This window comes from Coregonus clupeaformis, chromosome 10, assembly GCF_020615455.1.
Source record: "Coregonus clupeaformis isolate EN_2021a chromosome 10, ASM2061545v1, whole genome shotgun sequence".
Taxonomy (NCBI): Eukaryota; Metazoa; Chordata; class Actinopteri; order Salmoniformes; family Salmonidae; genus Coregonus; species Coregonus clupeaformis.
The window spans coordinates 33,362,150-33,375,003 of record NC_059201.1 but is presented as its reverse complement, the minus strand read 5'-3'; the positions used below and the strand labels follow the sequence as shown (position 1 = coordinate 33,375,003).

Genomic DNA, 12,854 nt, shown 5'->3' with positions numbered 1-12,854 from the left:
GTCCCGGGGATCGAACCCACTACCTTGGCGTTACAAGCACCGTGCTCTACCAGCTGAGCTACAGAGGACCATTTCAAGTACAGAGGAAAGTCGTGGAGGGGAGGACGGCAGGAAGGGACAGAAGAGAGGAGGCTATTTTTACAAGATTAAGGGTGGGACACAGCCAGTTGAATAAGACATTAAATGTGATAGGAAAGCATCCAACAGGAAAGTGTGATTATTGTCATGAAACAGAGACCATGGAGCATGTATTGCTACAGTGTGGGCAGTATCAGAGGGAAAGAGAGAGGATGAGATCTAGTATGAGGGAGAAGGGGATACAGGAAATTAGTTTAAAGAGTATATTGAGTAGAACGTCATTAGATATAGTCTCAAATATTTTGTTATCTTTTTTAAGAGCGACTGGGCTGGCAGGTAGGATTTAGTTTCTCCCTGTCTCTGGCCCACACTCCAGTACAGTAGGTGGCGATAATGCACCATAACGTTGGATGCCAACCGCCGATAAACCCCACTGAAGAAGAGGAAGAAGACTTCACTTGTCTGCAGCTCTGTGTGAATACTTGCGCTGTCGGGGTGAAAACGAAAGAGGTAATTCGGTTCTAGGAGCTACACCGAGCGGTTTCACAAAAATACTTTGATTTTGCATACAGAAAATGGCGGTTCCTGCAGGTGCAACTGTGCAGATGAACACAGAAACGCAGAACGATCTTGCAAATCCATCTGAAAATGACATTCACTTTGACGAGAAAGAATTGGAAAACATAACAAATCACGTCGAAGATGGCACAACACTGCCCCTGCACTCTCCGTGGACATTTTGGCTTGACAGGTAACGTAAACATACGAATGATAACCTACATGTAGTTAACGTTAGCTAGCAACACAATTATCTAACGTTTAGTACAACGCAAATCGTGTTTTAGATACAAAAGGAGTAAGACAACCGACAACATCGATGTGTCGGCCTTACACAACTGTTATAGCTAAGTAAGCAAGCTAGAAGAAAAGAGGGTCTTCCAGATACAGCTAACTACGTTAGTTCGCTTGTTCCCACCCCAGCTAATTTACCGGTATGCTATCTTGCTCAGCGTGAACGTTTACCTATGATATTTTGTAACAACAATGTATTGTTCGTGCCTTTTCTAGCTAACTATCCAAGAAGTTGTGATGCTAACTATAGGCTTCCTGGCTACCTTGTCACAACTGGTTGAAACGGCAGCAGACAAAGCTGCAACATTGTTGCAAGCTGTATCAGATTCAGGCTACATTCTATCTAGTCTCGCGCTGTCAGAAGTGATCACCTCGTATTCTACGGTCGATAGCTCGAGGCTACAGTCTTGCTGGTAGCCTGGCATTCTGTAGGTAGTCTGGCATTCTGTAAGTAACCTGATTTTAAGAAGGCTACTTTGAGTAACAACATCTCGTGACTTCTGGACTAATTTATTGGAAAAGTCAGCTGTCCAAGTTACATTTTAATCGAAGTTCAGCAGATAGCAACTTGTCAGGGAAGTCAGGAACCAATATACACAATCAGTTAGGAAAGCAAAGGCTAGCTTTTTCAAACAGAAATGTGCATCCTGTAGCACTAACTCCCCCAAAAAGTTTTGGGACACTGTACAGTCCATGGAGAATAAGAGCACCTCCTCCCAGCTACCCACTGCACTGAGGCTAGGAAACACTGTCACCACCGATAAATCTACGATAATCGAGAATTTCAATAAGCATTTTACTACGGCTGGCCATGCTTTCCACCTGGCTACCCCTACCCCGGCCACCAGCTCTGCACCCTCCGCTGCAACTTGCCCATGCTTCTCCTTCACCCAAATTCAGATAGCTGATGTCCTGAAAGAGCTGCTAAATCTGGACCCCTACAAATCAGCTGGGCTAGACAATCTGGACCCTTTCTAAAATTGTCCGCCAAAATTGTCACAACACCTATTACTAGCCTGTTCAACCTCTCTTTGGTATCGTCTGAGATCCCCAGAGATTGGAAAGCTGCCGCGGTCATCCCCCTCTTCAAAGGGGGTGACACTCTAGATCCAAACTGTTACAGACCTATATCCATCCTGCCCTGCCTTTCGAAAGTATTTGAAAGCCTAGTTAACAAACAGATCACCGACCATTTCGAATCCCACCGTACCTTCTCCGCTATGCAATCTGGTTTCCGAGCTGGTCATGGGTGCACCTCAGCCACGCTCAAGGTCCTAAACGATATAATAACTGCGATCGATAAAAGACAGTACTGTGCAGCCGTCTTCATCGACCTGGCCAAGGCTTTTGACTCTGTCAATCACCGCATTCTTATTGGCAGACTAAATAGCCTTGGTTTCTCAAATGACTGCCTCGCCTGGTTCACCAACTACTTCTCAGATAGAGTTCAATGTGTCAAATCGGAGGGCCTGTTGTCTGGACCTCTGGCAGTCTCTATGTGGGTGCCACAGGGTTCAATTCTCGGGCCGACTCTATTCTCTGTGTATATCAATGATGTCGCTCTTGCTGCTAGTGACTCTCAGATCCACCTTTACGCAGACGACACCATTTTGTATACATCTGGCCCTTTTTGGACACTGTGTTAACAAACCTCCAAACGAGCTTCAATGCCATACAACACTCCTTCCGTGGCCTCCAACTGCTCTTAAACGCTAGTAAAACTAAATGCATGCTCTTCAATCGAACGCTGCTTGCACCCGCCTGCCCGACTAGAATCACTACTCTCGGCGGGTCTGACTTAGAATATGTGGACAACTACAAATACCTAGGTGTGTGGTTAGACCGTAAACTCTCCTTCCAGACTCACATTAAGCATCTCCAATCCAAAGTTAAATCTAGAATCCGCTTCCTATTTCATGCTGCTAAACATGCCCTCGTAAAACGGACTATCCTACCGATCCTTGACTTCGGCGATGTCATTTACAAAATAGCTTCCAACGCTCTACTCAGCAAATTGGATGTAGTCTATCACAGTGCCATCCGTTTTGTCACCAAGCCCCATATACTACCCACCATTGTGACCTGTACGCTCTCGTTGGCTGGCCCTCACTACATATTAGTCGCCAAACCCACTGGCTCCAGGTCATCTATAAATCACTACTAGGCAAATCCCCGCCTTATCTTAGATCATTGGGCACCATAGCAACACCCACCCGTAGTATGCGTTCCAGCAGGTATATCTCACTGGTCATCCCCAAAGCCAACACCTCCTTTGGCCACCATTCCTTCCAGTTCTCTGCTGCAAATGACTGGAACGAACTGCAAAAATCTCTGAAGCTGGAGACACTTATCTCCCTCACTAACTTTAAGCATCAGTTGTCAGAGCACCTTACCGATCACTGCACCTGTACACAGCCCATCTGTAATTAGCCCACCCAACTACCTCATCCCCATATTGTTATTTACATTGTTATATATTTGCACCCCAGTATCTCTATTTGCACATCATCTTCTGCACATCTATCACTCCAGTGTTAATACTAAATTGTAATTATTTTGCACTATGGCCTATTTATTGCCTTACCTCCATAACTTACTACATTTGCACACACTGTATATAGATTTTCTATTGTGTTATTGACTGTACGTTTTGTTTTTGTTTATTCCATATGTAACTCTGTGTTGTTGTTTTTATCGCACTGCTTTGCTTTATCTTGGCCAGGTCGCAGTTGTAAATGAGAACTTGTTCTCAACTGGCTTACCTGGTTAAATAAAGGTGACATAAAAATAAATAGCCTTACCAAAACATTTGCATAATTGCAGTCAAAATGCAGTGAGAATGTTTTGTCAAGTTCATAGAGTGGGATCTACAAATGTGCGCCCATTTATTTTGATATTTTTTGTATTCAATAAGGAATTCCAGATATAGTTTTTACATCATCCTCTAATCGTAAAACATGGAACTTTACCTACCTACTATTTTCCCTGATTTTCTACATTGTCCTCCTGATCACATCACTGAATTTGTCTTGACTAGATATGGTTCAGTGCTAATGTTGGTTATGCAGCTCCAACGTGCTTAAGAAACGCCTTACTTTGATACAGGCTTTCTTTGGGAATGGGCATCGTTTTCAAGAAGCAGCTTGTTTGTGTTTCTCTTTTAGGTCATTGCCAGGGACAACAGCAGCAGAGTGCGAATCCAATCTGAAAAAGATCTACACAGTACAAACTGTTCAGGTGAGTTCATGTGGGGAACTTATGGATACCGTCGCAAATTACCTCTTCAAGCTATCTACTCCGATCCATAGGTTTACATTATTTGGGTCTGACTAACTACCACAACATACTAAGAGATCAGCAAGGCAGTATTTCCATTGGATTGAGAGAAATTATTTTTCTGTAAGCCGTTGTTAATTATGCATTGATTTGTCTCTGCTGATTTTCTCTGAGTAGAGTTTCTGGAGTGTATACAACAACATCCCTCCTGTGACTACCCTGCCTCTGAGATGCAGCTATCACTTAATGCATGGAGAGAGGAGGCCCCTATGGTAAGTCACCTTCCTTCATGGAAAATGTTTAAATCATTTATTTCATTTTTGGAAGGCTTTAGATTGTGGTTTCAATGGAAGGTTCCTTGGAAACTTTGTTACATAACCTCTTTCATGACTTACAGTGGGGGGGAAAAGTATTTAGTCAGCCACCAATTGTGCAAGTTCTCCCACTTAAAAAGATGAGAGAGGCCTGTAATTTTCATCATAGGTACACGTCAACCATGACAGACAAATTGAGATTTTTTTTCTCCAGAAAATCACATTGTAGGATTTTTAATGAATTTATTTGCAAATTATGGTGGAAAATAAGTATTTGGTCACCTACAAACAAGCAAGATTTCTGGCTCTCACAGACCTGTAACTTCTTCTTTAAGAGGCTCCTCTGTCCTCCACTCGTTACCTGTATTAATGGCACCTGTTTGAACATGTTATCAGTATAAAAGACACCTGTCCACAACCTCAAACAGTCACACTCCAAACTCCACTATGGCCAAGACCAAAGAGCTGTCAAAGGACACCAGAAACAAAATTGTAGACCTGCACCAGGCTGGGAAGACTGAATCTGCAATAGGTAAGCAGCTTGGTTTGAAGAAATCAACTGTGGGAGCAATTATTAGGAAATGGAAGACATACAAGACCACTGATAATCTCCCTCGATCTGGGGCTCCACGCAAGATCTCACCCCGTGGGGTCAAAATGATCACAAGAACGGTGAGCAAAAATCCCAGAACCACTCGGGGGGACCTAGTGAATGACCTGCAGAGAGCTGGGACCAAAGTAACAAAGCCTACCATCAGTAACACACTACGCCGTCAGGGACTCAAATCCTGCAGTGCCAGACGTGTCCCCCTGCTTAAGCCAGTACATGTCCAGGCCCGTTTGAAGTTTGCTAGAGTGCATTTGGATGATCCAGAAGAGGATTGGGAGAATGTCATATGGTCAGATGAAACCAAAATAGAACTTTTTGGTAAAAACTCAACTCGTCGTGTTTGGAGGACAAAGAATGCTGAGTTGCATCCAAAGAACACCATACCTACTGTGAAGCATGGTGGTGGAAACATCATGCTTTGGGGCTGTTTTTCTGCAAAGGGACCAGGACGACTGATCTGTGTAAAGGAAAGAATGAATGGGGCCATGTATCGTGAGATTTTGAGTGAAAACCTCCTTCCATCAGCAAGGGCATTGAAGATGAAACGTGGCTGGGTCTTTCAGCATGACAATGATCCCAAACACACCGCCCGGGCAACGAAGGAGTGGCTTCGTAAGAAGCATTTCAAGGTCCTGGAGTGGCCTAGCCAGTCTCCAGATCTCAACCCCATAGAAAATCTTTGGAGGGAGTTGAAAGTCCGTGTTGCCCAGCGACAGCCCCAAAACATCACTGCTCTAGAGGAGATCTGCATGGAGGAATGGGCCAAAATACCAGCAACAGTGTGTGAAAACCTTGTGAAGACTTTCAGAAAATGTTTGACCTGTGTCATTGCCAACAAAGGGTATATAACAAAGTATTGAGGAACTTTTGTTATTGACCAAATACTTATTTTCCACCATAATTTGCAAATAAATTCATTAAAAATCCTACAATGGGATTTTCTGGATTTTTTTCCCTCATTTTGTCTGTCATAGTTGACGTGTACCTATGATGAAAATTACAGGCCTCTCTCATCTTTTTAAGTGGGAGAACTTGCACAATTGGTGGCTGACTAAATACTTTTTTTCCCCACTGTAAGTGGCACAAACTAGAATCCTTTTGGCAAATTATTATAATTTCCTAGTTTTCGCTGCCTGAGACGAGAGGTTTTGGTTGAAAACTCATATGTTAGTGTCAGCCTAAGTGCTGATCTCAAATGTTACTGAGTCTTAATTCTTTACACTCCAACAGGGAAGAAGAAAGTAACGCAAAAGGTGGAGTCTGGAAGATGAAAGTACCAAAAGAAAGCACTGTATGTGTTAAGAACCTTCACTCATCCTTAATACATCTCGAATGAATGCCATATTACTCATTCACTGACTGAGTTGGTTCTATAAAACACTCACTGACTGAGTTGGTTCTATAAAACATTCATTATATTTTCACTCTCAGTCTGCAGTTTGGAAGGAGTTGTTACTTGCCACGATTGGAGAGCAGTTTGCCGATTATTGTGCTTCAGGTGAGACCCGACTTTCAAGTCAGTACATGATGTTGAATGTAGTGCTTGAGGGGTTGAGTGATTTGTAGAATTACAACATGAGGACTCCATCATGGCCAGACACTATGGGCCCTATTTTAGTTGTATCCCTACTAAACTTTCCTCTTAAATTAGCAAATGAACCAATTTATTGTTAAATTATCCCAAGCTGATTATGACCCTCTGGCACTAATAATAGAATATGAAGTGACTATATGAGGTAGTCGAAACATGTACCATTTACAGTGCCTTCGGAAAGTATTCAGACACCTTGACTTTTTCCTCATTTTGTTACAGCCTTATTCTAAAATGGATTAAATAAATAATAATCCTCAGCAATCTACACACAATACTCCATAATGACAAAGCGAAAACAGGTTGTTAGAAATATGTGCACATTTTATTAAAAATAAAAAACAGAAATACCTTATTTACATAAGTATTTAGACAATTTGCTATTAGACTTGAAGTTGAGCTCAGGTGCATCCTGTTCCCATTGATCATCCTTGAGATGTTTCTACAACTTGATTGGAGTCCACCTGTGATTTGGAAAGGCACACTGTCTATATAATGTCCCACAGTTGACAGTGCATGTCAGAGCAAAAACCAAGCCATGAGGTCGAAGGAATTGTCCGTAGAGCTCCGAGGCTGGATTTTGTCGAGGCACAGATCTGGGGAAGGGTAGTAAAACATTTCTGCAGCATTGAAGGTCCCCAAGAACACAGTGGCCTCCATCATTCTTAAATGGAAGAAGTTTGGAACCACCAAGACTCTTCTTAGAGCTGGCCGCCTGGCCAAACTGAGCAATCGGGGGAGAAGGGCCTTGGTTAGGGATGTAGCTCAGTTGATAGAGCATGGCGTTTGCAACGCCAGGGTTGTGGGTTCGATTCCCAAGGGGGCCAGTATGAAAAATAAAACAATGATGTATGCACTCACTAACTGTAAGTCGCTCTGGATAAGAGCGTCTGCTAAATGACTAAAATGTAATGTAAAATGATAGGGAGGTGACCAAGAACCCAATGGTCACTCTGACAGAGCTCCAGAGTTCCTCTGTGGAGATGGGAGAACCTTCCAGAAGGACAACCATCTCTGCAGCACTCCACCAATCAGGCCTTTATGGTAGAGTGACCAGACGGAAGCCACACTTCAGTAAAAGGCACATGACAGCCCACTTGGAGTTTGCCTAAAGACTCCTAAAGACTCTCAGACCATGAGAATCAAGATTCTCTGGTCTGATGAAACCAAGATTGAACTCTTTGGCCTGAATGCCAAGTGTCACGTCTGGAGGAAACCTGGCACCATCCCTATGGTGAAGCATGGTGGTGGCAGCATCATGCTGTGGGGATGTTTTTGAGTGGCAGGGACTGGGAGTCTAGTCAGGATCGAGGGAAAGATTAACGGAGGAATGTAGAGATCCTTGATGAAAACCTGCTCCTTAGCGCTCAGGACCTCAGCCTGGGGTGAAGGTTCACCTTCCATCAGGACAACGACCCTAAGCACATAGCCAAGACAATGCAGGAGTGGCTTCGGGACAAGTCTCAATGTCCTTGAGTGGCCCAGCCAGAGCCTGGACATGAACCCGATCGAACATCTCTGGAGAGACCTGAAAATAGCTGTGCAGCAACACTCCCCATCCAACCTGACTGAGCTTGAGATCATCTGCAGAGAAGAATGGGAGAAACTCCCCATATACAGGTGTGCCAAGCTTGTAGCGTTATACCTAAGAAGACTCGAGGCAGTAATCGCTGCCAAAAGTGCTTCAACAAAGTACTGAGTAAAGGGTCTAAATACTTATGTAAATGTGATATTTCAGTTTATTTTTAATAAATTAGAAAATATTTCTAAAAACCTATTTTTGCTTTGTCAATATGGGGTATTGTGTGTAGATTTAATCCATTTTAGAATAAGGCAATAACTTAACAAAATGTGGAAAAAGTCAAGGGGTCTGACTACTTTCCGAAGGCACTGTATATGTACTGATTTCTATCTTTAGTTTTCCTTTTTGTCTTTACAGAGGATGAAGTGGTTGGTGTCAGTGTTAGTATTCGAGATCGAGACGACGTTGTTCAAGTCTGGAATGGAAACGCATCTCTTGCTAGTGAAGCGAATATCTTAGGGAAAGTCTATGAACTCCTCCCGCACATAACCTTTAAAGCAGTATTTTATAAATGTAAGTATGGTCTTTTGTTTTCATTTATTTTGTTTTGTATGATAATTACCCAGCTGAGTGCGGGCGGGCGGTGAATAGTTTGGCTGCTATGACGCTCTGCTAAATTATACCATGTCGCTATGTTTTGGTTTTGACGGTGGCATTATAGTCACACAAAATATTAACCCTTGTGCTTTGCTGGAAAAAAATGACATCCATTATGTTACGGGTCAAATTGACCCGCACAGTTTAAACACACTCAAGACAGTCAAAGAATTAAGTAAAAACAGAAACAACTTTATTTTGTCTTATCAGACATTTCAGAAAGAAGAAATACAATACTTTTTATTTTTTTTAAACAATATTTAAGAACTATTTGTTAAACATATTTCCTTTCTCACAAACAAGATTTTTCAGTTTCCCCAAGTAGGTTTTTTCCCCCTATTGGTCCATATTATCCCTTCAGTCTTTCTCTCTACATGTTGAACACAATGTGTGTGTGTGCTTTCTGCAGATGTATTTATTGCATTCTACACAAGTGGTGCTTGTTTTACTGTCTTGTCGAGGGGGCAGAGCTGGCATCTTTTCCGTTTCTTGCCACTGCCTGTATCCACTGGATCCATTTCTGGTTGATTGGAGGCATGTGTTGATGGTCCAGCTTGAATTTTCTGGACGGCAGATGCAGCTGCTGTCGACCGAGGAGGCCGGACTCTCCTCTGGATCTTGGGAGTGATGAGAGCTTTGCCGAGCTCCTCTAGGAAAAGCCGGGCGTCGGTACAATTTGCCACCATTCCATTGCTGGTTGATTTCAGTCCACAGGACATAGGCATTGTAAGCAGACACATCCACAATGTTGTAGAAAATCACCAAAGGCCAGCGGGCAGTCGTGCGCTGACAACTATATGTTGCTGTGACTTTATCCAAATTGTCAACTCCTCCTTTGGTGGAATTGTAGTCAGTATTATTTGTGGCTTGATGTCCTCTCTTGCACTCAGCGATGCATCTTTTGTGCATTGTGCTCATTACAAGAACATTCTTGTTCTTCTTTGGGCAGTATGAAACAACAGTTGCATTTTCAGAGAAAAGCAAATTTAGAGGAATGCACAGTTCTGCCCTGCATTTTCAGAAGCTCACTGGGAAGTTCAGGTTTGTTTTTTCTGATTGTTCCAACCATGGTCAGCTTTCTCTTCTGTAGTTCAACACCAAGGCGGTAGGATGTGAAGAAGTTGTCACACGTGATGTTATGACCTTGCAGCCCTTCACTCATGTCCAGCACCACCCGCATCCCCTGGTTTTCTCAGGCACTCCGCGGGTGGCTTCCCAGTGTAAACTTGCATATTCCATGCATAGCTTGATGTGGCATCACATGCTGCCCATATTTTGATGCCATATTTTGCAGGCTTGTTTGGCATATACTGTCTGAAGGGACAACGTCCTCTGAATGGAACAAGGCGTTCATCAACTGTAACATGAGGACTGGGATTGTACAGTAACGGTAGAATTTCCACCCATTTATCCCATACATCTCTGATTGCAGCTAGTTTGTCTCTTTCACGTCGACCCGGTCTGGTATCACGGTTATCAAAGCGAATCACCCGAGAAATTATGTGGAATTCTTGTAGAGACATTGTTGCCGAAATATTGGCCTTCCATTCTCTTCATTCCACAGGCTGGCGTTGCTTCTCCGTTTGACCGGTAGACTCCAGCTAATATGAGCAATCCAATGTGTGCATGCAAGTCAATCCGATCCAGTGGCTTCCAGTTCTCTTGAAACACACGGCTCCCCTCCAAGTTGGTCATGTCCAGAACAATCTTCTCTATTGCTTGGGGTAAAAGAGCTCAAAAGCTGATTGTATGTCATGGACTCGGAGTGACAGCAAATCGTGTAGGTCCTGGAACCATTTTTATTACATTGGAAGCTGAGAGTCTACCTTGACCTCGTTGTGGTGACGGTGACCATTCAATATGACCATCTTTAGACTTCCATGTCTTCTCTTCTCTTGATGATGCTTGTTGCATGCTCTGTCTCTCATCTGATGTAGGGGATGGTACGGCAGACTCCTCCTCTGAATCCTCTTCAATGAAGACAAAATCTGGATCATCAACAGCATTGTCCTCTATCTCTGAAATATCCTCTGTCTCTGAAACCTCTTCTTCTTTTTCACTGTCACAGTCCAGAATTTGTGATAAGACTTCATTGATTGAAAATCTTTTGGAGCTCATTTTTGAGTGTCTGTGTCAGGGACCTGCTGCTCTCACACTGAGGAGAAGCTTGGGAAAGCCCTCTTTAACCCAAACACAATTCTAAAAGTGCAACCAGGACCAGTCAAAACAAAATACATCAAAGACACTTTTTTGTTTTGCACCTGTGCAAATATATATACACATGAAAGCCTCCGGTCAAAATGACCCACAACATCATGTTTGTATACAAAATGTACACAGACATTCCACAACACATCAGTGTGTCCACATTTTGCAGTTAGGTTCATGACCCTAAATGAGGAAAAGTCATGTAATTTCATGGCGAAAAAGAGTGGTTAACTAGTATTTTAGACAACGCAAAAGTGGAAACGGGTCAAATTGACCCACAACATAACAGGAGGGTTATTAATGTTGTCTGTATGCAGTTATATTTTTCAAGGTTATTGAAATTGAAAGATGTACGAAAGTGTCGATGCTTTACCATGCCTGCATATCTATTCCAATTTATCCACTTACGGAAAACACATCCCTATCAGCAAAGATGATTGAAAAATGTGCTATCCTGCTAGCATATATAAAAAGCAAAAGCGAGAACTGTTAGTTGGCGATGTTGAAAGTTGCTACCAAACCTGACTTTCTACTAGTGGTATTGACTATGTAGATACTAAACATAAATGATGGGCATTCTTTAATTTGAAGTAGCAGACACATAAAATCTTGCTAGCTATTGAGCTAGAATCCAATGCGATTTTCACACGCTTTTGGTTAGTTTCACCACTCTGCCTGCCCGCTCTCCATCTACATGCCCCCGGTGAGTTTTAGCCATATTTTATCCAAGATAAAATATTAGCTATAAATGTAAAGTCAAGGGTGTACATTGAATATGACTGTGTTTTCATCTTTCAGCTCACAGGGAACATCATGCCTTTGAAGGAGGACGTTCACGACATTAGCCTCTGATGCACTTTTTGATAGAGCTATATTCTCGCCTGGACTTAACCTGCTCTCTTCAACTTCATCCAAAATATAATTTTGCATACTGTACACCGAACCGAGGAAAACGTCATAGAATGTTATTGATATATATTTTTATAGATTCAAATGGCTGAGTTTGTCTGATGCCTTTTATCATTTTTTAAAATGTTAATTTGTTATTGAAACACAATTCTAAAGAGATTGTATCTTTAAAGTACCGGTAGGTCTTTTTTTATTTAGTCTGTCGTTTTAAAATTTGTCCTTAGTCTTAGTTCATGTAATTTCTGTATATGTCATGTTTCTTCTTTAGAATGATGCGCTCTATTGCTGCACTGTAACTGCCCTGTTCTCTGCCCAGCTTGGCATGCCATGGACCTCACAAGTGAGCGTTGATCCCTACTGTATCTATGGCACGCACACCACCGACCCACAGTTCAATGGTTCTCACTACATTTTCCCACAGAGATATGTTGCTTGTTTATACAATGTATGTTTTTAGCTGTCTTGGAATTATGAATTGTTTGATCCATATATACTTTGACTAATTTGCGAAAAATCTAGTGTCCTGTAAGGTTTAGTATTTGTAGCTGTTGGCAGACAGTGTTTTCTTTTTGGCACACGCTCAATCGTGTCTCACCAATATTAACAGTAGAGTTGAAGTTAGAGACATTGCTCATTACTACCTGTAACATTTGAGTCAAGGTCCCCAGACATTCTTACACATTATGATTGATTGCAGAGCTGTTAATCTGCAATATATATGAACAGTGTTATACTGGTGTATTTGTTCTGTATCATAAACTTTTTTCTAACTTTAAAAGGATCAAATATTAACATTAAAAGTACTGTATAAATAGTGTATAGTACATTTAATTTAAA

The 12,854-nt window shown here is 42.2% G+C and overlaps 1 protein-coding gene across 1 annotated transcript; it reads left to right on the top strand.

The window, feature by feature from the left end:
* Window positions 1–551: 551 nt before the first annotated feature.
* LOC121575042 (eukaryotic translation initiation factor 4E type 3) lies at window positions 552–12,854 on the top strand. The gene is made up of 7 exons (XM_041887829.2): window positions 552–829; window positions 4,095–4,167; window positions 4,384–4,478; window positions 6,361–6,421; window positions 6,562–6,628; window positions 8,661–8,816; window positions 11,907–12,854. The coding sequence occupies exons 1-7, from the start codon at window positions 654–656 to the stop codon at window positions 11,951–11,953; spliced, it is 675 nt and encodes a 224-aa protein (XP_041743763.1). The 5' UTR covers window positions 552–653; the 3' UTR covers window positions 11,954–12,854.

Coding starts and splice junctions, on each gene's coding strand:
- LOC121575042 (XM_041887829.2), top strand. CDS start 654: ATGGCGGTTCCTGCAGGTGCAACTGTGCAGATGAACACAGAAACGCAG. Junction 830..4,094: donor TGGACATTTTGGCTTGACAG/GTAACGTAAACA, acceptor TTTCTCTTTTAG/GTCATTGCCAGGGACAACAG. Junction 6,422..6,561: donor AAGTACCAAAAGAAAGCACT/GTATGTGTTAAG, acceptor TTTCACTCTCAG/TCTGCAGTTTGGAAGGAGTT.